Raw genomic sequence first — 25,516 nt, forward strand, 5'->3', positions numbered from 1 at the left:
GGCTGACTGGTGAACAGTATGGTCAGGTTCAGTCATGGAGGTGAGGGAGGGGAGGGGGTGAGAATGCACAGCACGATGGGTGTTCGTCATGGTTAATGAGCAGGTGCACACACACACAGCTACCTGGGAGCAATGAATACATGTCCCACGGTCTCAAAGGAGCTGGGTAACAGGGATTCAAAATCTGCAATAAAAAGGAACATTATCTGGGAACTACTGGCGAGGGGTGCAGCCTTAAACCTGTGGCATTTCAGACACATACCATCAGCACAAGGAGCGAACTACACAATTCTTTAAATGAGAAGATCAAGATATGTTATCTGCAGGATTGAAGCACACCTCAGGATAGTTATAGCCAATATGTTGCCAAGAGAGAAGGAGAAAAAAAAATGATACTTTCATATAGTTACTCAATCCAAAAATACAAGCCAATAAAAATGATTTCATTAAGAACCGTTTTTTTAAAAAAAAATATAGATCAACGAATGAATATATCAATTGCAATTTTTTCGACATTTTTCAACATTTTTCACCACAATTCAAATGGCTAATTGCAGTTCGTTACTTCGGATACTCTTATTGATTGGTAATGATGAGGCACCAACATGGCCAAACTGTGTATATTATATATGTAGACAATCAAACTTTGTATTGAAAGGGTGGAACGCAAGGATCCAATTACAGGCTAATGCGGAGGAAGTGGATGGGAAGGAATCCAAACAGCACTTGTATCTCTTCAGCATCATTGGGGTCAGTTAGTGAGAGGTGGGGGGTTGGGGGAAAAGGGGAAAGGCGGAGGATAAAGAGAGAGAGAGAGAGGGAGAGAAAGAGAGCAGAACAGTAGAGTAGAATACAAAGGAAGCAGATATCGAGAGTGAGATATTCAGAGCAATGCAGGGGAAACTTCTAAGCCATTGTGGACATAACAAGACATCGCATTAATAGGGTTGGGTTAGGGTATCTGAGAAGGGATCAGACGTTCAGGTAAATGGGCAAGCAGGCTGGGATACGGTGGGGGGGGAGGCACTGAACAAAGGTGGTGGGGGAGGGGACCAATATTCAGATACTTGCCCTTGTTGTTGGTTTGGACTGTGTGAATCCATCATAGAGAGAGAAAGCAGAAAAAAAGGGGTTGGGTGGGAAGGGGGTCACAAACAATATTTTATTCAATTACTATTTGAATAAAAATATTGTGTATAAATATACTGAGAATCTTGCAACTGACGAAATAATAATAAAAATAAAAAGATACCCAGAGAGCAAACAAACAGTTGCAAACACCCAGACCAAGATGGTTCTGACCGGGTGCTTTGTTGCACGCAAGGCTAGCGTGCGGTAGCCAAGGGCAAATGATTCTAAAGCCCCAGCAAACAAAACAAGGCATGTCCGAACAAGTCCAAAGAAAAAGAAAAGAAAACTAAGGAAACAACGAAGATAAAGTAATTGAACAGAAATCCAACTAGAATATAGTGAAAATCATGCAGGTTTTCACAGTCTTTTGCTAGTTTTGCTGCTTCAGAATCATTGTATATTATGAGGAGAAAGCAAGATAGGGAGAACTCTGCTTTTGCCTTGTTACCATCTGGTTCGTATTTTGTTTTTTGATTGTTGTTGTTGTTGTTGTTTTAGAGCATAGTTTTTAACCAACGTCAAAGAGACAGACTACTGTGTAAATTGGTCGAGCTGGATTCTGATTGGGAAACACGCTTGCTTTCTGTTAGTGCAGTAAAGGTTCGACAGAGCAGTGAACGTTGGTGTATCTGCAGGTTAAAGGACATGATCAGAAGACAAGTTTACCGGACAGCAGGTACTTACACTGAGCTTGCAGGATCTGGTCGGTAAGCTTGGCGCTGATGTAATAGGAGCTGTAGGATGGTAACACGAGAGCCAGACTGGGAAGAAATGAAATACACACGGTTGATTGTGTGCGGCCAGTGCAACAACTTGTGTTTACACAGCGCCCTTCACCCGGGGTTGCATCCCGGGACGCTCGACAGCGGCGGAGTCCGACCCCGAGCCAGGGGGGAGAGGGAGAGGGAGGTGACCGTAAGCACCATCAAAAAGCAAGGTCTTTAGGTGGGATTGGCAAGTGAGGAGGGAAGGGGGAGGAGGAGAGATTAAGAGAGAGAGTTCCGGGGCGTAGTGGCTGAAGGCACGGCCACCAATGAAGCGGAGGGGACGAGGGACAAACAGGAGTATTACTAATAAGTCAAAATATTTTACCTGTAATCAGCACTTTTCACTGTGGACCAAGTGTATGTCCTAGTTGCCTCATCAATATATCTCTGAAAAAAAGAATACCATGTTCATCCGAGCCCTCTTGTCTTTTAAACTACATCACGATTGCTAAACGTATAGAACACAATTGCCATTAACTTCCAACTTAAATCCAATTTATCAGCAGTATGGTTCTCCAGAGTATCCTGACTTTGAGATGTTTGGACTTTATCAATACTATATCAAATGCAGGTATTGTTATTAATATTATTTCAAGAATACATGAATTGTGGACTTTTATATGAAAATCACGGAGTAGCAACAAGTCCAGAAGAACCAATGTTCCACTTACTTCATCCAGGGATTTGATAAGAGTTCGGGTCGTAAGATATCCACTTGTCCCATTAATCATATTTTTCCGAATCTTTAAAAAAAGGCAACAAATACAGCTGCCAGATAGTATAGGCAGACAAGAGCGCTTCAAACACAAAGAAAATTGCTTCTGGTTTTACCCAGGATTCTTCCTTTCAATTCAATAGAAATGTAATAGACTTGTCAGTCAAGTTTGGTCCTTCAGTGTTGGTACAACACAGTGCAGAGTGCAGTTCCTACTAACATTGTGTCTCGAAGAAGAAACAAGAAGGGTGGGGGTGATAGGGTCACGGAGCCTGTGCGGGAGAGGACACGAGCTGCAGAGTTCTGAATGAACCGCAGCTGGTGGAGGGAAGGGTTGGGAAGGTCGACACGCAGGGAGTTGGCGTGTCTGGATGTGGCAAATGCATGGATGAGGGTCTCGGCGGGCTGAGGGGAGAGGCAGGCCAGGGGCAGAGCCGGAGGGGGGGGAAGGCAGAATGGATAAGGTGGATTAAGTGTGAATTAACCTCTTCCTTGTTTGCGTCTTCTAGTTCAGCATCCAGGAAATCCAGAGTAACAGGCTCACCGAAATTTATAATCTGCAGACAAATATTAAGAGTGGAAAGTCACAAATATCCCACATCTTGCAGTTACTGTTATCATGTTAACACCCAGAGCCCTTGAAAGAATAATAATCATCATCGTAATAATTATAATAATCCTCGCATTTGGTAAAGCCCCCTTCACATCGGGGGGATGGCCCAAAGCACTTCACGGGATTTACTGTGATGTGGAATGACCGAATTCCCCCACAAAATCTACAATCAATTCACTTTACAGTGTATCCTGTGAAGCGCTTTGAGACGTCTGGAAGTCGTGAAAAGGCGCCGTATCAAATGCGAGGATTATTATTATAATATTATTTGCGGCCAAACACGGCAGCTGATTTGTGCACAGCAACGTTCCATGAATAGCCATAAAGCGAATGATCAATGTGATGTGTGGGGGGGGGATTGTTGGCCAGGACACCGGGAGAAACTCCCTTCACTTTTGTGATGTTGCCGTGGGATCTTGAACGTCCACCTGCACAGGCAGCGGGACTTTGGTTTAACATCTCATCCGAAGGACGGCACCTCCGACAATGCAACAAGCCCTCCCCATCCCCCAGCGCTGCATTTGAATGCCAGTTTAGACCGTCTGAGTTCAAGACCCGACTTGGGGCTTGAACCCACAACCTACTGACTCAGAGGTGAGAGCGCTACCGCTGAGCCAGGCTGACGAAAAGATCGTCTCTTAAAAACAAAGAGGTCCATACACACTCTCTTCATTTGAATTTGCTCTCTCGGAAATATCTGGCGATGATTTTTCTGATATTTGTGTATGTTAATGATGCGTGCAATAGCAGTTTCTGGGAAACAGAACATGTTTTCACGATTCACCCAATGTCAGGATTTATCATCCCACATAGTTAGTCAAACGTGTGAAGCATCTACTTACATACCTTGTGGGTGAAGCATTCATTATTATAATCGTCGTGAACATTCTTTGAGATAAAGTACGCAATAACTCTCAAGTCTTTGAATATGAAACATTAATTATACACTCATTATAGACAGTGCGAAGGATAATTGCACATATATCAAGGGTTAAAGGTTAATTCATACACTTATTATTGGGCGATGAATGAATTACTTCAATCATTGCAATGTTATTGAACACAAAAACCTACACAAGATCTTGGATGAAAGATTGCTCCACACATTCTCTGCACAGACCAATTTTTGTTGGAATATCTCACCTTCGGCTTTAGGTTGGGGTGGAGGAGGACGTACCCATTTGGATCAATGGCAAAAAAGTATCCGTTGGCCCCTAACTGTCATTAGGAAACAAAGTGAGACATCACCAAAAAGGGCCACATTTGAACTATCAACTTAACACAGGAGCAAACAAGTAGCCCTCATGTGCCTGGTAGATCGTACCGCCGGAAGTCATCTCTCCTTAATAATAATAATAATAATCCTTGTATTTGACAAACGGCTTTATCACGTCTTTGAGACGTCTCAAAGTACTTCACAGGATACACTGTAAAGTGAATTGACTGTGTATTTTGTGGGTGAAATGCCTTTATGCCTTTACCTATTGTAACTATCCCTCAAAATCCTTAACCCTCTCTCTTGCCATCTTCAAACCCATTGACTGTATATTTTGTGGGCGAAAAACGGCAGCCAATTGAGTACAAATTATTATTATTATTTGACCAAATTATTATTATCTTATTTTTGAAGGGATTATTACCCCCGGAAAAAAGTGATCCGCCAGTCGACTAACAACCGGGTTCCTACTTACTGCCGGGTAAACAGAAGTGTGTGTGTGTGTGTGTGTGTGTGTGTGGAGTAAGGAAACTTGCCCAATGATTCACCCACAAAATATACAGTCAATTCACTTTACAATATATTGTGTGAAGCATGAAAGGATTATTATTATCTTTTTTATTATTATTATCCTCGGTCTGTAATAATAATCATCCACATACATTGTAACGAGGGGTGAGCTTCTTGATGTCATTGAGAGAGACATCAATCCCCATCACTCCAAGAATTAGCTGATTCTGTAAAAGAAAAGAAGGGTTTGGTAAAAATGGTTAAGGGGAAGAAACGTTAAGGGACAAAGGAAATATTACAATGAAGTGCAGCTGAGAATTAAAGGTTATAGAAAAAGTATGTGATAATCTGCCTCATGCCCTCCAATAAAAACTGAAAGGTAGTTTCAATATGTGAAACATATGAGGGACACTGTTTAATCCAGGATTATTTTCATAAGAATTTGCTGGCAAAACAAGACCAAGGTCCATCCAGTTCGCCTTCCACCATCCTGGCAGTCGCTTGACCTGTCGTGTCCCCAAACTACACGCTGTATCCCCAGATACAGCCTTTTGGGGGAGAGAGTTCCAGATTTCCACTATTATTATTATTATTATTCTTACCCCTTGGGTGAAAACATTGAGATTTCACATGACAGAATGTTGAGTGCTCTGAGCCCCTGCCCTGGGTGGAGGGCTCCTCAAGTCTAACCAAAGGACACGCAACCAAATCCCTTACCTGTTGGCCATTGTCCACTGTAAGATTGAAGACCGGCATCGTTCCTGTAACTACTAGTCCAAGGCCCTAAGAATAACAAATCAGAACATGTGACCATTCTTATAGCATCATTTATATCAGCACAGAATGTTTAACAGTTATCATAAGAACATAAGGATTTGCTGGCGAGAGAAGACCAAGGTCCATCTGGTTCACCTTCCACCACTATCCTGGCAGTCGCTTGACATGTCGCGTCCCCAAACTATACACCGTATCCCCAGGATATTATTTTCTAGCAGAAATCTATCTCTTTGTTCTTGAAACAAACAACATTTTCTGCTGCCACGTCTGTCCATACGTTTACTCCTCGCTCACCCTAAGTTGTGTCTCCACAGATCTGTTCTGAATTTACCGCCCAATTCAATTGCAGACCGTGTTGTGGAGACACAATTGAAAACCAAACTACCACGACTCTGGTGTGAGCATGTACCCACTCGGCTTTTGTGTAAACAAATGATCAAGTGTTTATACTTTGCGTGCCTGCAATCAGGGCGGCTTTCAATAATCTCAGATTCCAAAATCATTTTTCTGTGGTTTCAGATTTGTTCAATACATTACTGAGATCCACACAATGTCCCCCGAATGGACTTTGAGCTATGTTTATGTATAGAAATGATCGAGTCATGCATACAATAGTTCAAAGACCATTCGAGGGACCACATTGTGGATCCTTAATAATGTATTCAACAAATCTGAAAAGACACAGAATGGGTGAGAACAGGTTTTTAGCAGATCACTGGGTTTTCTGAAAACCACTTTCCTGTGCTACCACACTGTGCCAGACTCCAACAAGTGCAGGCTGCCACGTCTAACACTACGCCAAGTCTCATTTGAGTCTTGGCTGCCCATATCAGGGACGTTGCCAACCTCAGTTACAGAAGGCTGTGCATTTTTCTGGATGCAAATCTGGATCCAAACCCACAGGCACTCCCCACCCCGAACGCCTTGGGATGTCTTCCAGCCGCGAAAGGCGCTAAACCAATGTCATTTTGTATTGTATTGTAATCACCCCGTAGTGGTCTTGGTTTCCACAGCTCCCAAAGGCATTGAACCTCATCAATCTGAATGTCTGATATGACTGAGGTTTGTTCTGAACTGTGCGGACAGCTGGTGTGGACCTGTTAGTGAGAGCAGGGGTAGGAGGGTGATCGAAGGCGCGGTCGAAGAGGAGGGTCTTGAGACGCGCCTTAAAGGAGGCGAGGGGTGAAGGGAGGGAGGGAGAGAAGAAGAGTGAGGCGAGGGAGACAGGGACTGTGGGATGGAGTTCCAAAGGGTGGGGGCAACTGGATAAGATCATATTTTGAAGGCAATTAGTTTGCAACAGTTCCTGAAGGAAGACTCTTGTGGAAATAACCATTCGCAAATAAAAAAAATATTATATGAAAGCTTCCTTTTTTTTTGTGAGAAACAAAGCATTCTATTTGGACACCTTACCAGAGCATCCTGATAGACATTTGTCCACTGCACATTTTTGGCTTCATTTCCTGCCAGCACCATGGGGCGTCCCAACACGTCCAGATATTCCTGAAACGTGAACATATACAGGATGCACTCAAGTGATCATTCGCCAAACCAACAATGAACCATAATTTCTCAAATGATGCATTTACTTATTAGCTACCCTCAATTCACAATAAATCTTTCTCCAACATGGTTCGAAATGTGATGGAGTAATCATTCACGCAGAGGGGGAACATAAAGATAAATGAATTTGGTTACTCAACTCACGACTGCGTGTGAGACGTCTCAAAAGCGCTTCACAGAATATAATAATAATAATAATAATAATCCTTGCATTTGATATAGCGCTTTTCACGTCGGGAGGACGTCCCGAAGCGCTTCACAGAACACACTGTAAAGTGAATTGACTGTATATTTGTGGGCGAACGCGGCAGCCAATTGCGCACAGCAGCGTCCCACAAACAGCCGTGGATTGAGTGACCATATTATTTATTTATTTTTGAAGGGATTATTACACCAGGAAAAGCGATCCGCAGATTGACTAACAAGCGGGGTTCCGACTTACCACCAGGTAAACAGAGGCACATGTGTGGCTTAAGGAAACTCGCCCAATGTTTCTTCCCGCCCAGGAATTGAACCCGGATCCTCTTGCGTGCGAGGCGAGTGCTCTAACTACTCCACTACGGGGCTCCACAAGTCAAAAGTCAAAGGAAAGGAGTTACTCCAAGTTCTGAAGAGGTTTACTTTTGGTTCTCAAGCTCCATCTTCTGGGGAACCCTCACTACTACTCCCTTGGTTTGGGGCTGTCATGTCAAACTAGGACACGGTGAAAACCACCAAGGGTTTACACTGCAGGTTGCGAATTAAAAGATTCCGTTTGAAAATCCAATGCATTTTAATAACAGAATTAAGCCCGCTGTTCTGTGAGATTCTGCATTTCCCTAGGAAAATTAGGTTATTCTGGTTTTGACCGCAGGATACGGAACAAATATTCATCAGCTAGAGTAGTTTTACTACATTAGTTATATTGAATATATTGCTGTGGCATTGCACCAGTTACACTGCAATTACACTGAATTGCATTTGCATTATTTTATTTTGCTCACATAAATTATATTGATTGCATTACATAACATTACTGCAGGATTTGTTAGTGCATAATCTATTAGTTATAATAATAATAATCCTGGCATTTGATAAAGCACCTCATCACGTCTTTTGAGACGTCTCAAAGCGCTTCACAGGATATACTGTAAAGTGAATTGACTGTATGTTTTGTGGGCGAAACACAGCAGCCGATTGTGCACAGCAGCGTCCCCACAAACAGGTGTGGTTTGAGTGAGTGACCAAGTCATTTTCGTAATTTCTAAAAAAAATGTATACAGAGGATTACTTTACTGTCATTATATCAGTATCCAGTCAACTGAAAACTCTAGTGAAAAGTTTTTTCCGACAAAATCAACTGAATTATATCGTGTTACGTTCCCATTTCAACTTTTAGAGTTCTTTGAGATCCAACGTTTTGCTGCACGTGGAAAATGATTTGCTCAGCAGCTGAATGCACCATCAAGTGTCAGTCATCAACGACTTATAAACGACTACAATTATACATGACACACACGGTTTAACAAACCACGACTGACTTGTCCATCCTCCTTCAGAGCGTTGCGTTTTAAATAATACATTTATTCAAATTTTTACAGTAACGTTCACATTAGTATGTCTGGCACAATTTACAGCGAGTGACAGGGCTGCCTTGTTTATTGGAGCACTTTATATTGAATCTGCACCTTAGATACTGGTGCCACTTCCCTGGTCTAAAGGCACATATTCTTCGATCAAATAATAATAATAATCCTTGCATTTGATATAGCGGCTTATCAGGTCTTCGAGACGTCCCCAAGCGCTTCACAAAATCCACAGCAAAGTGAATTGATTGTATATTTTGTGGGCGAAACACAGCAGCCATTTGTGCACAGCAGCGTCCCCACAAACAGCCGTGAATTGAGTGACCACATTAATTATTGTTTTTTTTTAAAGGGATTATTATCAAAATCTCCATTACTGATGACGTTATTCTTTTTTAGCGGAGTCCCTAGTGTGATCTCTTCTCCTCTGGCTTCTAGGTGTATATCTAGGTGTATAGGGTGTAATTGGCTGCCGCGTTTCGCCCACAAAATCTACAGTCACTACACTTTACAGTATGTCCTGTGAGGCGCTTTGAGACGTCTCGAAGGCGTGATAAGACGCTGAGTCAAATGCAAGAATTATTATTAGTAGTGGTTGAATGTGGTCCTCTCTTTGTGTTAAAAGGTTCTAATGGTGCCTCTCTGTATAAATCAAGCCTCCCCTTTCTGTCTTCCTGATCGCTAAACATTAAACCAGAGTCACACCTGCCTGTTCAGGTGTAGTTTCAGGTTCTCTCCTGGACAACAACCCTTCAGATTCATCTGTCATTCACATCAATTATTATTATTTTTCATTATTAATAATTATTATTATTATTATTATCACGGTTCTTTGCAGAACCTTAACAGAGCAAACGGCTGCTAGATCCGACGCAAGGCTCGACTCACAATTACTACGTACGGCGTTTCAATGTGACGAGGCTCTATAAAAAGCAAGTTCTTTCTTTTCCATCCATAAAGCAGCTCTTTTTTTTGGGAACAAAACGTAAGAATATGGTGTTTAATGAGCGGTTGTCACGCTCCCAATCTGCCTGCCACGAGCTTGAGCAAGCCAACACACATAAACAAGGTTTGAGATTTAAGTGTTTACTGGAAGGCAGATGGACAAGGGATTCAAGATGTTGTTTCACCATCTCCTGGATAATGAGTAGGTGATGTGGTAGTTCTAAATACAACGGACTGGGGGAATCTGGGGAGCTATTAGATAAAGTAAGGTTAGCTTGTATAAGACTGTCAGATTACATTAACTGGATGCAGCCTGGATATCTGCCCCAATTAACACGAATTACTTCAGCATACTGGCAAATCCCCTGTAGCTACATAGAGCGAAACACAAAAGAGGGACAGCAAATCCCACGCGGATGACTTGTGATAATGAAGCATTTTAACAGGTGTCTGACTAAACTGGACGTTCCTTTGGAATCGAGTTCTTTTTTGCCAGTCCGGTTCGCCTGGATAACTTCACTCGGGCAGAAACCGAGGCGTTGTATCGAGCCACTCACCTGGGTGTTGATTCGGATGGCTCCGATGGAAGGAATTTCAAAATAATATCCTGCGGAATGCAAAGAAATGGGAATTTAAGATCAGGTTGAAAACCACTGGGATGACCAATGTCGCGACAGCAGATTAGTAGTAAAAGCTAAACCGTTGCTTCCAGATGGCACCACACCCTGGCTTCAATGGTCCTCGACTTCAACAAGTCCAATGATTCCTCCCAAAAAATCTGGTCCCTCAATCCGCGGCTGTTTGTGGGGACGCTGCTGTGCGCAATTGGCTGCTTTACACCATATCCTGCGAAGCGCTTTGAGACGTCTTGACGATGTGATGAGGCGCTGTATCAAATGCAAGGATTATTATTATTATCATCATCATTAATATTACAAACCTTTGTTGGCACACGCCATCCATTGCAAAGGTGTGACGTCGTAGTTGTGTTGCCCAACTGAGAAAGTAAATACTCGCACCTATAGAAGAGAGACAGACAGAGAGGGACACAGTAAAGGTAAATGTGACAAGATTCAGTTGTCTTCTTTGCTGCGTCAAAGGCTGGTAGGTATTCTGGTTTCTGATGGATTACCCCCGTACTGTCTCATGTGGTGTCCCTCAGGGCTCTGTCCTTGGTCCCCTCCTCTTCACCCTCTATATGCTCCCCCTTGGTGACATCATCCGCAAACATGGGGTTAACTTCCACATGTATGCGGATGACACCCAACTCTACCTTTCCTCCTCTACTCTCAACTCCACGACCACCGATGTCCTGACAGCCTGCCTGTCCGACATCAAGTCCTGGACGAGAGACAACTTTCTTCAGCTCAACGTGCGCAAAACTGAGGCCTTCCTGATTGGCTCACGTCAGCGCCTCCGCACCTCAGGCACCGACACCATCAGCATCCAAGGCTGCACTCTCCACCTCTCAAAGCCAGTCAGGAACCTCGGCGTTTTGTTCGACCCTGGGCTGTCCTTTCTCCCTCACATCCGCACCACAACTGGCACCGCCTTCCATCACCTCCGGAATATCGCCAGATTACGGCACTACCTCACCCCTCACGCCGCTGAAACCCTGGTTCACGCCTTTGTCACCTCAAGGCTGGACTATGGGAACTCTCTCCTCGCCGGCCTTCCCGGCACCTCCCTCCACACTGCAGGTCATTCAGAACTCTGCAGCTCGTGTACTGTCCCGCACCAGACACCGCGCCCACATCACTCCCACCCTCGCTCGCCTCCACTGGCTCCCCATCCCCCAGAGGATTGATTTCAAGATCCTCATCCTCACCTACAAGGCCATTCACGGCCTTGCTCCCTCCTACCTCTCCAACCTACTATCCCCCTACCTACCTGCCCGTACCCTCCGTTCCTCTGGCTCCGGTCTGCTCCACGTCCCCCGCCCCAACCGCCCTACTATCGGTGGTCGGGCCTTCAGCCTCTCAGCCCCGAGGCTCTGGAACTCCATCCCCCAGTGCCTTCGCCGCTTCCTCCCTTTCCTCCTTCAAGGCCGGTCTCAAAACCTTTCTCTTTGACCGTGCCTTCAGCTCCCCTCTCGACTCTCTTCCTCCTCCTCGCTCCCTCCCTTCCCTTCATGCCATTTCCCTTACCGACCATTGCTCGGTCATGACCAACGTGCAGCCTGGGACGTCCTGACGGAAGGCGCTCTATAAATGGAATCTTGTTGTTGTTGTTGTTGTATGAGCCACACTGGTCTCGATAGACCAGTGGACTTGAAAAATAACTCGATTTAAAAGAGTCTCTCAGTTAGATTGTAGATTCAATCTCTGGGATTTCCACGTGGGAAGTGGGATACCTGGAATTCTCAACTTGATTTGGATCTCAGCTTAAGCAACGGTGATGGGTTTCCGCACGGGTCAGACACCCATGTTCCATGTTCACCTCCAAAATACACAGTCACTACACTCCAGACAAGGTCATCCGGTCAATCCCTAGGTGGCGCCTCGTACACGTTCAATAAAAAACAAAAGGGAAGAGGGATTTTTAACGCAGTTTAAACTTTAGAGTTTATGTATTTATTTCGAGATGCATTAAATACTTTGCGCATCTGGCTTTGTTTTCAATTGGACTCAAAATCCAAGCAGTTTTATTGCTCCTTCCTCTTGTCTCTTTGATCATCGACCGGTTGGAGACCTCTGCTCTAAGAGTAAATCCCGTGAAGCGCTTTGATATGTTTCAGTGTTGTGATAAGATTCTGCCAAGGGCAGAATTGATGCTGGTTTTCAAGAGGAAACTGAATAAAAAAGGAGTCATTTGCCGGGATTGTGGGAAAAAGGCAAGATAATAAAGACCAACGCATCGCTCTTTCAAAGAGCCATCATAAACTGGAACTCTCTCCCTCAATCCCACTGCCTCGCCCCTCCCACTCCCACCCCCACTCCATCACACCCCACTTTCAGATACCACCTAAAGATCTTCCTTTTTGATCGTGCTTACGCTCCCTCCCTCCCTCCCTCTACGCCACCGTCAAGCACTCCAGGACACCACCCTGCGTGAAGATCGCTTATACAAATACAAGTTGTTGCTATTGTCCTCGAAGACTCGGTGGGCTTGATGGCCGGATTTCTTTCTGTGCTGTAAAGGTCTATATAAATAAATAATAATTTGGTCCCTCAATCCGCGGCTGTTTGCGGGGACCGCCGCTGCGCGCAATCGGCTGCCGCGGTTCGCCCACAAAACATAGAGTCAATTCCCTTTACAGTGTAACCCTGTGAAGCGCTTTGAGACGTCTCGAAGGCGTGATGAGGCGCTGTGTGGAATGTATTCTTATTGTTGTGCTGCAGACCAGCAGAGGGCACTCACAGCCCGTGGTATTGGAAGCCAATTACCTTTTATCCAACAGCCGAGAACTCCGACAGTTTCTCCGCAGCCGTGTCGGAGCCCTCTCTCTCGATTTCGGCAATCCCAGAGATTTATTCTCGTTTTACAAACGAAGCGTGCGGGCGCTATAACGGAGCGGGTCCTAGTCTGTGTGTCTGTGTGGCCCAGCACCAGAACAGCTGGTCCATTTACACATTGGGCCATCAAAGTAATGCGGCTTGAAGTGTATTCCAATTGAGACAGTTTAGTGTGAATGAATCCCTTAACTTCTCTCTCTCTCTCTCTCTCTCTCTCGCTCTGTCTCCACCTCTCCACTTTGTTCTGTATTAGGTCCCTGGTTTTGTTCCGTGCGTATTTCTTTGCTCCTGTTGGCATGATGATGATTAGCAGCTAACCTGTCACGGTGGTGCAGTTCCTACTGCTATGATTAACTGCCTAATTAGGCATCAGGTCATAATGCTGAACACATGCTGCAAATCTTACTTCAAAGAAATGAAGCCAAATATCCCAATTGAACTGCCGATGAACTCTGCGGCTCTCTGGGGTATTTCGCAGGTGTAAAAATTTACTAACGGACTGAGGGAGGAGTGCCGGTTTCAGCAGCCAACTCAGCCACTCATTTGCACGCGCTGCAATATCGCCAGCGCGCACACTCACCCTAATTACACAGGCTAATTCGCCACTGGTGGACGGTCTCCGTGCAGGCGTTGCAAATAAATGTTTTTCCGGGGGTAACGATCCCTCCGAAATAAATAAATAAATAATATGGTCGCTCAACCCGCGGCTGTTTGTGGGGACGCCGCTGTGCGCAATCGGCTGCCGCGTTTCGCCCACAGAATGTACAGTCAATTCACTTTACAGCGTATTCCGTGAAACGCTTTGAGGCGTCTCGAAGACGTGATGAGGCGCCGTATCAAATGCAAGGATTATTATTGTTATATACTGACCTCCGAGTCACAGAGGAAAAGCAGCACCCAGTTATCAGATATACAGTGGTTTGCCACCTCCACTGGTTTATCTCTTGATGGCCTGGTTGAGACACGACAATCTCTCCAGAAGGTGGCCATTCAGCCCATTGGAGTCCTGTAACTTAGTGGTTAAGAGCACTCGCCTCGCAAGCGAGAGGACCCGGGTTCGATTCCCGGACAGGTCGAAACGTTGGGCCCTTAGTTTCCTTAGTGTGATAACCATTTGGTATGTGCTTGTCTCCTCTGCTCTTATTGAGTCACTCGCCGAGGGGTTGAGAGAGAGCCATAGCGAACTGCTTGTCAGTACAGATTGCTTTGCAAAGAATTCCCCACTTCACCAGTCAGTGTGGAGCTGAGAACAGGAAGCATTTGTGCCAACCAGAAACCACCCACTGGGAAGCCGGTGAGTGAGTAATGTGGCGAGGGGCAGGGGACAGAACTGTGCATTCATCTGCACTTAACTTCATTTGTCAGTGATCAGCCCAGGTACCTTCCCCGCTGAGCTCTTTCTGTATGATCTTGGCTGACTGCTCTGATTCTAGACAGTTCCCTGTCGCTGGGTGTGTCCTGTAGCTCAGTGGTTAGAGCACTCGCTTTGCAAGTGAGAGACCCGAGTTCAATCCCCGGCAGGTCAGGGCCAAACCTTGGGCAAATTTCCTTACTCCACACAGAGCCTAATAATAACCCTCCAAAACCAACAACAATAATAAATTGGTCATTTTCAATCTACGACTGTTTGTGGGACATTGCTGTGCGCAATTGGCCGCCGCGTTCGCCCACAAATATACAGTCAATTCACTTTACAGTGTGTTCTATGAAGCGCTTTGGGACGTCTCGAAGACGTGAAAAGCGCTATATCAAATGCAAGGATTATTATTATTATCTGCAAATTTATTTATTTGCCCTGAATCTTCAAATCCAGGTCATTTTCTGTACACCAGGAACAGGGAGGGTGGATAGCATGAATCCCTGTGGCATCCCACTCACCTCCCCTCCCATTCTGACCAGAGTTTCCCTAAAGCCAATCCTCTGTTTCTTTTCCTTATTTAGCAGTCGATTTTTCATAGTTCGCGGCTGTTTGTGGGGGACGCTGCTGTGCACAATTGGCTGCCGCGTTTCGCCCACAAAATACACAGTCACTACACTTTACAGTATATCCTGTGAAGCGCTTTGAGACGTCTCGAAGGTTTGATGAGGCGCTGTATCAAATGCAAGGATTATTATTACTATCCATATCTTACCTTTGGTATCCATAACACATGGAGGGGAAGGATAAATGTGCTTTAGCCACTGAAGCTACAGGACTCCACTCTTAAATATAACAACATTTAAGAGGGAACTGGCTAAATATAGGAAGAACAAGAATGTGGAAGGCTTGGTCGGGAAAAGAAGGATAAACTGTTTGTGTCAGTGCTCAATGGGCTGCTGAGCCTCCTTCTATATTGCAATTTCTTTTGATTCTATATTGACAAGCACAAATCGCGGCAACTTATTACGACGACAAATACCCCCGTTAGCATTTCTGATTGCTTTCTGCAAGCGCGAACTAACTCAGGCCGCCGATGCTCTTGCAATACAGCTCACATTTACATTCGATATAGTCCCTTCCACGTCAGGAGGACGACCCCAGGCACTTAATTCTCCCCTTTGTACGTCGTTCCCTCCTCTCCCCACGATCTCCCATTTAGAATATATTCCCAGCTGCTATTTCCACGTCCAAACTCGTGCTAAACCCACCTTTCGTCATGATGAACTCAGCCTGCCATAACTAAGCCACTCGGTAAAGATCTCTGTTTACCTTTGCGAATGATTCTGCTCTCTTCGCACAGCACTGCCGTAAACACGACAGCATATTGCCAGTAACAAAGCCGTTAAAAGTTTACATACAACAAAGCAGTGACTGAGAGACCAGCAGAAATGTCCTGGCTCACAGACACGAAACAACTTCAGATAGTTGTGCAGCAGTGAGTGCTTTAACTTGTCATCCAGGCAGCAAAATTCGACACACAGCTTATCTTCACTTACCAGCAGTGCTAAATTAAGACGACCAAACAGAAAACGATTGAATTATTCGAATCTACTGATTTAGTTAATGAGAAAGAAGCAAATTAATTACCTGTTGTGACTGGTGTTAATGGGGGATCACAGTAATAAGTGGGACATCATATATATATTTACGCTGGCCACAGTAAACAAGTAAAAGGAAATAAGAGTAAACTGCGAAGCTGATCACGTTTCTCTGTTTAATTTTGGGAAAAGAAATTAATTGAATTCAAATCTGCTTTTTTCAGCACAAGATGAACATTTCCGTCCGTGGAAGGGAGAAATTACACAAAGCCATGAAGCTCATAAAGGAGCGTCTGAAACACACTCCGAGGACTTCAAACGCCAGATGTGACAGGGTCTGAAAAGTTAAAATGTGTGCAGTCCTGCAGCTCAGCGGTTAGAGCACTCGCCTCGCAAGCGAGAGGACCCGGGTTCGATTCCGGGGCAGGACAGGGGGAAACATTGGGCGAGTTTCCTTACTCCACACACACACACCTCTGTTTACCAGCAGTAAGTTAGTCGATTGGTGGATCACTTTTCCGGGCGTAATAATTCCTTTAAAAAAAATGAGATGGGGGCTTGTTGTTCTGAATCCTAAATAATAATTTGGTCACTCAACCCACGGCTGTTTGTGGGGACGCTGCTGTGCGCAATTCGCTACCGCGTTTCGCCCACAAAACATACAGTCAGTTCACTTTACAGTATATTCTGTGAAGCGCTTTGAAACGCTATATCAAATGCAAGGATTACTGTTATTGGTTACAGCTCCAGATGGTCTGCGGCTGACATTTCCGAGTTGATCCCTATGAACAAAAGAGTTGTGCATCGATTTTTCACGCTTTACTCACCGTCTTGTGAGGCCAATTGTGCGTCTCAAAGATTTCCTGAGCTCGATCCTCTCCACCGTCGGTGAACATCATTATCATCTTATTGCAGTTTGCACGGGGGACAGTGGCCTGGAAGGGACACACGCACGCGCACACCATAATCAGCGTCCATTTATCAACCACAGCCATCCAAAAAAATAATAATTTGGTCCCTCAATCCACGACTGTCGGTGGGGACGCTGCTGTGCGCAATTGGCTGCCGCGTTTCGCCCACAAAATATACAGTTCAACAGTGGATTTGGAACTCTTGTGCTGATTCAGGAGATGACCCTACAAAGGATAATGGATTGATTCATTGAATGTGTATTGCACACATTGTGCTCTCCTGATCTGCCATTGGGCTTAATTTTGCTTGTTTGTTTGTTGGTAACTTAAGGTCAGTTGCAAATAGTTGCACTAATTTGAGCATCAATTCTGTTTATCTCAATGTGCATTTTTAATGGCTATTTTTGTTCAAACCCCGCCGTGTTAGTGACAAAGGAGCTCTGTTAAGGAATGTGGTTGAAACGAAAGATTGACTGTAATAATCTGGATGCAGATGCTTTGGAGAGACCCAGATGGTGAGAGAGTACTTGTGGTGCCCAGGCCAAAGCAGCATTCCCGTGGTAAATACTAATTCTAGTTTGCGTTGAGTCCAACCTCATCATGTTAGAAGACTAACATGCATAACAAGAGGCAAGAGAAGGCACAGAGGAGGAGGAGGGACAAAGTTCAGAAGATTCCAGGCAATCATCCACCCTCCGATCCGATCCGATCAATAATGCAATTGTCCACGATTGGTAGTTGCACTTACATTCAGCTGTTGGAAGGCATATTCGAATCCTGATGTGTAATCTGTTGTTCCTTTGGCGATCATCTCGAATACGGCATCCTTCAGAACTTTCTTGTTACGTACGTTGGCTTGAACCAGGTTCTTGAAGCAAGACACGGGACTGACTTCATTATTAAACTGGAGGAGACAGCAGACAGAAAGGCGGCATTACTCCCAGGCCAAGCGAGCACCAGCATTCACAACAGCAAAAACCGCAGATCACTCAAGGTCTCGCGCAAATCCAATTCCACGCTGGTCATTTATTGACCAGACGCAAACAAGTGACATTTACACGGCGCCTTTCAAGGCGCTGGACAGTCAGGGATTTGGATCCGAGCTGGGGGTTGGGGGGGGGGTTGGGATCAGGTGGGGGTGGAGGGCAGAGAGGGTGGGGGTAAGGGGGTGACCGAAGGCGCGGTCGAAGAGCAGGGTCTTGAGATGGGCCTCTTGAAGGAGGACACAAGCTGCAAAGTTCAAATCAACGTCTGGCTAGTTTCCACAAGATTTCAACAAAGCTTTACTCTGTGGATCGGCTTCCAGCCTCAGGAAATTAAAAAATCATCTAAGTTCCCGCATTTGCATTCTCAAACTACACATTCAGGTTTTGGGGTGAGGGGAAAATCAGAAAGCTGGTGGCTACCGTCATCCATCTCTTCTCTTCCAGGCAAACATGTTGCTCATATATATATATATATATATTTAATACATACTGAGAGGGTAAAAGTAATAATGATCTGTCTCTTTAAAATGAAGATCTCATTCAGGTTATTGCAATAAAATCTAAATGAATGGCTTCCATCTGGGAAGAAGTTTATAGGGAACTGTACCATACATTGAGTAGTAAGATGATGGAAATTTGATTGGTGTGTTCGTAAATCAAGCGTTTAATCTCTATAAATTTTCCCCCAACACTCTCTCAGATGACCCCGGTGAATTATGAGACTATCTGTCATAATAAAACAGAAATCGGATCCTTATACTTTCCAATCTCCCTCCTCGCTCTATCCCTTTAACTGAGCAAACTAAGCATGGATCTCAACACTGTGATCACGTACAGATGGAGCAATCCATCTAAATCAGATCAGGAGAGATAATTCCGCAATCTGCAATTTATCCGCGTTTGATTTCAATATATCAAAAAAAAATGTGAATAGAATTCTGATTCAGGGCCATGTGGAGGTATCCTCTCTCTCTCTCTCTCTCTCTCTCTCTCTCACGGACGAGTGAATCATTAAATTTGTTCTGTAAATGGAATTTACTTAACAGCAAGAAATTGCCCTCAAAGAGAATTATTTTTGCGTAAAACTCGCAGACACCTTCTCCCTGACTTATTGAAAAGAGACGGCGTTTCTCAAAATAACTCAGTGTCTGACCCAAGAACGGGGACTCATTTTGTGCGTCAGTTCCACGAATAACTCCTCAAGTTCAAGCGGAGGCTTCAAAGAAAACTACGCCGTCAAGGTTTAATCACAGAGCGTTTGCATGGCCCTGACACACAGAATATCGTATTATACATAACTATGATCATTAATATGAACATTGCATTACACATAACTGCAATTGTTGATATGAATATCAACATTAGGCATTACTGGAATTGTTAATAAGAATAGCCTTCAGCTGTGACCTTATCAAACTGCAAGACATACTCTGCTTATGCAGCAAATCACAGACCCCTTCAGCACTCGGTAATCATCGATTCAACAACTGCGTTTCTTCCGAGTGGAAACCCACGGGGAAGAGAATGGAAAAGAATGTTAATCATATAACTCCCACCAGGAAGGTACTACTCACTTCCCAAAGGAACTACTACTACACTCCCCCCAACCACCTTTCCGAATAGGAGTCCCACGGTCATTCCACTTTACAGTGTATCCTATGAAGCACTTTGAGACGTCTCGAAGACGTGATAAGGCGCTGTATCAATTGGGAGGATTATTATTATAAAATGTTAATAAACCGAATTGCCTGAACGAGGGCCTCCCAAAATTAAGTTTGTTAAAACATTTTAGGAGCCATGTTAGCCATGTTTCTCAGATGTTTGCCATAATTACCTGAAGAGGGTCTGGAAATTTCAAGAGATTGGACCAATCTATTCCCGAGATAAAACCCTGTATCGAAATGGTCTGTAATTTCGCTGCCACTTACACATGAATAACAAAAGCCTTTGAGTGGTGAGGGCCCTTTTAGCAACGTTGCTGTTTACTTTACTCTGCCTTTCCCAATATTAGATTAACTCAGTAAACACTTTACACTGATGAACGGGGAAAAAAAGCAAATTGCGGACTAAAGCAAGCCCCATTAGATTTATTTCGAGTCTGTCACTACTCAACATTTTACCCTCTTTACAGCAATTCACGTGGCACATATCATGTCACATAACCCACAGCAAAGATATACTACTGATGATAATAATAATAACAATAATCCTTGCATTTGATATAACGCCTTATCAAGCCTTCGAGACGGTCTCAACGCACTTCACGGAATATACTGTAAAGTGAATTAAATAACTCCCGAGCTAGAGTGTGTGTACATGTGTGGAAAGCACTATCTCACCTTAAGAGTTCCTGAGGCAGGAATTCTTACAACTGTCAGGACATCTTGGCACTTTGCATTGTTACCCTGATTATAAATTCTGAATATTTTATAACCTAAATGTAGTAATTCAGGCAAATGCATACCACCCGTTAAATTAAGGATTAATTAAGATCTTAAAATTGGATCGAGATATCCTTTGGCCTTTTTATTTTTGAGTATTCTCCATTATTAATTGAGTCAAAGATATTTTGTCTGTTTGAAACGATGATACTGGGCGCTGTTTCTAATAATAATAATCCTCGGATTTGATATCCTTGCCTGATCACGTCTTCGCGACGTCTCAAAGCGCTTCACAGAATACACTGCAAAGTGAATTGACTGTACGATTTGCGGGCGAAACGCGGCAGCCAAGTGCGCCCGGCAGCGTCCCCGCAAACAGCCGTGGACTGAGTGACCAGATTATCGTCATTACTATTGTCTGCAGCGAAATGACACTGAACGAGGCCGGTAACTGCATCCATCCCCCTCCTCGCAGATGGCGTCAAATTATCTTCACTCCGATACTTTGACCTTGAACTTCCATTAAATGGCAACTCAGGTGTAACGTCCGCTCTAATGATGCTGATCAAGAAACAATCCCAAGGTCCCATCCGCTGTGGATGGCAGAGTCTCTGATGAGAAGGGGGAGCAAAACAGGTCGTCATCTGGCAAATTACATATTGATTGGCGATGCCTGGAAGGGGAATATTATAAAATATGATGCATCTCACCAATTTCTACAGTTCTTTGCATCACTAAAACTGTGCTGCTTTTCAGCACTGGGGTGATTGACTAAAATCCATTCCTTGTTAAACTCTACCCGCTAACAAGGTGCTTATATCCAATTTACTGCAGTTTCAGTAACACAGCAATAAACCGGTCTCTGTGTGGTATAGATTATAAACACTGGGACAGCTACATAATTGTAGATTTATGCTCTGTTCAGAAATCTATCCCTGAATTAAGGATCAGGCCTAGATACACATCCTAACCCATTACAGACTCCCCCAGGTATAAATCGTATGGTACTGGAGATAATCAGGGTCTGCGATTCTTTTTAAAAAAAACCTTTATCTTAAAAAACATTCATAGAATAGAACTACACAGCACAGAAGGAGGCTATTTGGCCCATCGTGTGTGTGCCTTTGAAAAGGTGACTCTTCGAAAAGAGTTTTCCTCACTCCCCCCGCTCTCTCCCCATAGCCTTCCCCCACTTATCTTCCAAAATATTTGTTACTTCTGATTGATTGCTCTCCATTCCTACTGTCATAAGAGACAACCAAAACGTGTTACATGACGTAATGCACTGGAGAAACTCTTCTCTGTTTGAATGGGGCTCCACCATCGGCGGTCCGGCCTTCAGCCTCTCACCTACCCCCCACCCCCCGCACCACCACTCCCCACAGTCCCTTCCACTCGCTCCTCCCTCCCTCGCCTCCTTCAAGGCACGTCTCAAGACCCTCCTCTTCGACCGCGCATTCGGCCACCCATCTACCCCCCCCACCCTCCCTGTCCTCCACCCCCTCCTGATCCCAACCCCCAGCTCGGGGCCAAAAGCCAGGCAGGTGGGACACCCATTCAGAGCACTTTGGATTTTTACTGCGGGTCTACACGGCTTTGCCATATTTACTACCCAGAACCAGTGTGGCCGCAGGCAAACCTCTCCTCCCCCCTCGCACAAAATACGCAGTCAATTGACTTTACAGTGTATTCTGTGAAGCGCTTTGAGACGTCCCAATGACACGATAAGGCGCTGTATCAAATGCAGGGATTATTATTATTACACATCTGGATCAAATGCACATTTTATAAATCTCAAAGGGATTAAGGGCTGAGCAGCTTCAGATAGATTCAAATTCAGAACCTTGAGTTTCTCAATATGATGCTCAACCAGTTGAAACACCTTATGACTTTATAATGGGAAATCACAGGATAAAGGTGTGATGACACCTCTATTCTAGTTGTCAGTATGCTTCCAATTCCATTTCGAGGCATGCAATTACATTAACTATCATTCCACCGAAATAACTTGCCGTAACTCAGTTAGTTATTTGACCGCACGAGCCAGCAACACAAACCCCAATAATTCAGCTACTCCAATCAATAACTTGCCAACTTACCAGAAAACTAACCCGAACAATCAATCCACCAACCATGTTAACACAGCTAGCAAATTTTTTTATGTAGCACTCTTCACATGTTAAGAGAGTCCTAGGAAGCCTTACAATGTGAGGCGCTGAGCTAAAGGGGAGAAACGGGGTCAGGGGAAGATGACTAAATACACAGTCAAAGAAGTAGGTTTCAGAATGGGTTTGAAGATGGCAAGAGAGAGGGTTAAGGATTTTGAGGGATAGTTACAATAGGTAAAGGCATAAAGGCGTTTCACCCACAAAATACACAGTCAATTCACTTTACAGTGTATCCTATGAAGTGCTTTGAGACGTCTCGAAGACATGATAAAGCCCTGTATCAAATGCAAAAATTATTAGTATTATATCATAGACGCTGAAAACATTATCCACTATCTGAATAGCCAATTTCCTTCATTATTTTAAAGGCCGACTCAGATTAAACTCCTCAGTTTTAAGTAATATGGTATAACCCTTATCTATCCAGCCCCTCGTAGATAAAGCCCTTCCTCCTGAGTATTAATCTCGTGATTCATTGGATTGGGAGCCTAAAATTAACATCATACTCTATCTGTGACCTGCCCAGAGTTCTATATAACTGACACAGCACTTCCTTGCTTTTATATCCCTGTTATAAAGCCCAGCTTCCCATTAGCCTTATTGATTGCTTTCTGTGTCTGTGAACTTGATCCTAATGATTTATGGACTTGGACTCTGTTCAGCAGGGGTGGGAAAATCAGTTGGAAAGTCTTCATCTCGCCAGCTAATCAATGCAGTCAACTAGGCAAGCCAACTACAAATCCAAGCATCCAATCTCCTTGAACTCGCAACCCAGCCATAGAGGTCTGATAATCAATCAACAGTCCATTTATCATCCTGAATAGTTAACCAACCAAACCATCCAATTCCCAGAACCAGGACTGGATGGAGTCAGAGTCGGAGAACGTATTGAAGTGGCTATCAAATCATTTTAGCTCGGTTCAGTATTCTAATGCGCGTCTGTGTCTGTGAAATGAATGTGAAGGGTTGGGCATTTACAAACAAGTAAAGTGCATTGAAGACCGGTGACACGGTGGTGATTCATTTTAGTGGCTTGGATTGTTTCAGAATTGAGATGGGATTGTAATGAGATGCAAGCAATTGGCAGTATCTCAACATCAGGCTCCAGCAGCCATCCTAGCAGCCTGTGATTTATAATTCACACAGCAATGGCAGACACGTTTTCCTCTCAGTTAGGGATTGAACAAGACAAAATTCCATCTTCATAACAATCCGATAAGCTCCTATAGCACGTTAAACAGCAAATGCCTCTTCCAACTGGGTTTCTGATTAGCACGGCTATCTACTTTTCCTGGCAGTGTAATGGAGAATAGAAAATCTCATTTTACCCTAGAATTGTCTTATCTCATCCTGGCTGCTATGTGACCTCCCCTCACTTAGTCAGGTCCAAAATGCAACCTCCAGAAGCTGGAGAGCAGTCTTTGAGATTCACTAAAATCCCGGATTTCTAACCTCTATGGTGATTTGACATCACTTACCACAAACTGCTAATATCTAGGTCTGAAATCACATCACTAACTAACACACAGTCAGACAGTCAGATGTGTACATCAGACAAACGTAACCTCTAATTTTACACAACGCAAATAATGTTTTGCCCACAAAATACACACTTTACAACATATTCTTTGAAACGTTTTGAGACGTTTCAACAATGTGATAAAGAGGACGCAAGGATTATTAATGCAAGGATTATTAATATAATTATTATTAAGCTTTACAGTCAATAAAGTAGCTTATCAAGTGCCTCAAAGCGCTTTGGGACACCTTCCAGATGTGAGAGGCGCTTTGCAAAACGTAAGGATATGATTATTAAAACTTGTCACACTGAAACAGGAGAATGGTGTCAATCCTGTTCTTTTACGACAAGTGCCTGGACCAAGTGACCTGGAGATGCCTCACATATTATTGTGGATCCAAAATAGTGTCCGAAGTAACTGAACAAACATCCTGTTGATACCAGTACACGACAATAATCTATCTCCACAACAAATATCGTCATTCAGAGTTCCTCAGCTGTGCTAAATTCAGGGGATTTTTTTTTCTCGCGGTGGACGTGTTAATTAAGGAACAAACTAAGGTCGTCAGATGGATTCCATTTAATCCCTTACTCAGCATTTAATGAGAGGACCAGGAGCTATTAACCTTCCTGACATAGGAGCGTCACTAAAACAAAATGTCATGCACTGCAGATAATTATGCTTCATAATAATATTGCAATAAAACTATTTGTTGACTTTCTCGAAAGTCTGTGTCTGTCGTGAGTAGAAAACAGGGATTCCAAATAAGATGTTATTGAGCAGCAGTTCATTCTACATCCAAAAGTAGAACACGACAAGTGGATCGCTTTGAAAATCAAATCAAATCAGCTAATAGAAATAACAATACAGAATAAATGGGTCACTCGATCCACGGCTGCTTGCGGGACGCTGCCGTGCGCAATTCGGCTGCCGCGTTTCGCCCACAAAATACACAGAGTTGCGAACGGTGGCGACTTACTGATGCGACATTTACGTAATCGTCGTCGGAGAGTGTGTCCAGCATCTCAGTGACAGAAGTCTTCATCAGCTTGAGGGTGAGCCCGCTGACACTGCCACTTCTGAAACAAACAAGGCACATGTCCATCAATCGCCTAATCCAGGTGTCAAACAGGACCGCGAGCTACAGCATCACCTACCGATCTGCACGGCCCGCAGGTCACACTGTCAACCGTTGACGGCTAAGGCTGACGGGTCAGCTGTTTGACTTTCAGTCAGCTCGGAAGGTTACTGTGATCCACCCACAAAATATACAGTCAATTCCGTCGAGCGCTTTGAGACGTCTCAAAGACGTAATCAGGTGCTATATCAAATGCA

At 44.1% G+C, this 25,516-nt stretch overlaps 1 protein-coding gene across 1 annotated transcript in view; it reads right to left on the reverse strand.

The window, feature by feature from the left end:
- Positions 1 to 25,516, reverse strand: part of cacna2d2a (calcium channel, voltage-dependent, alpha 2/delta subunit 2a) — a 171,912-nt gene that overhangs the window by 12,685 nt on the left and 133,711 nt on the right. Inside the window, exons 9-22 of the mRNA XM_042339608.1 lie at positions 25,161 to 25,260; positions 17,875 to 18,030; positions 17,043 to 17,150; positions 10,743 to 10,821; positions 10,360 to 10,409; positions 7,143 to 7,232; positions 5,670 to 5,735; positions 5,105 to 5,179; positions 4,370 to 4,444; positions 3,099 to 3,170; positions 2,570 to 2,641; positions 2,224 to 2,285; positions 1,816 to 1,892; positions 124 to 184 (exon numbers count right to left, since the gene is read on the reverse strand). Coding sequence (XP_042195542.1) covers positions 124 to 184; positions 1,816 to 1,892; positions 2,224 to 2,285; positions 2,570 to 2,641; positions 3,099 to 3,170; positions 4,370 to 4,444; positions 5,105 to 5,179; positions 5,670 to 5,735; positions 7,143 to 7,232; positions 10,360 to 10,409; positions 10,743 to 10,821; positions 17,043 to 17,150; positions 17,875 to 18,030; positions 25,161 to 25,260 — 1,143 coding nt within the window. The remainder of the gene's footprint in view (positions 1 to 123; positions 185 to 1,815; positions 1,893 to 2,223; positions 2,286 to 2,569; positions 2,642 to 3,098; positions 3,171 to 4,369; positions 4,445 to 5,104; positions 5,180 to 5,669; positions 5,736 to 7,142; positions 7,233 to 10,359; positions 10,410 to 10,742; positions 10,822 to 17,042; positions 17,151 to 17,874; positions 18,031 to 25,160; positions 25,261 to 25,516) is intronic.

Source organism: Callorhinchus milii, unplaced genomic scaffold, assembly GCF_018977255.1.
Source record: "Callorhinchus milii isolate IMCB2004 unplaced genomic scaffold, IMCB_Cmil_1.0 Scaffold12, whole genome shotgun sequence".
Lineage (NCBI taxonomy): Eukaryota > Metazoa > Chordata > Chondrichthyes > Chimaeriformes > Callorhinchidae > Callorhinchus > Callorhinchus milii.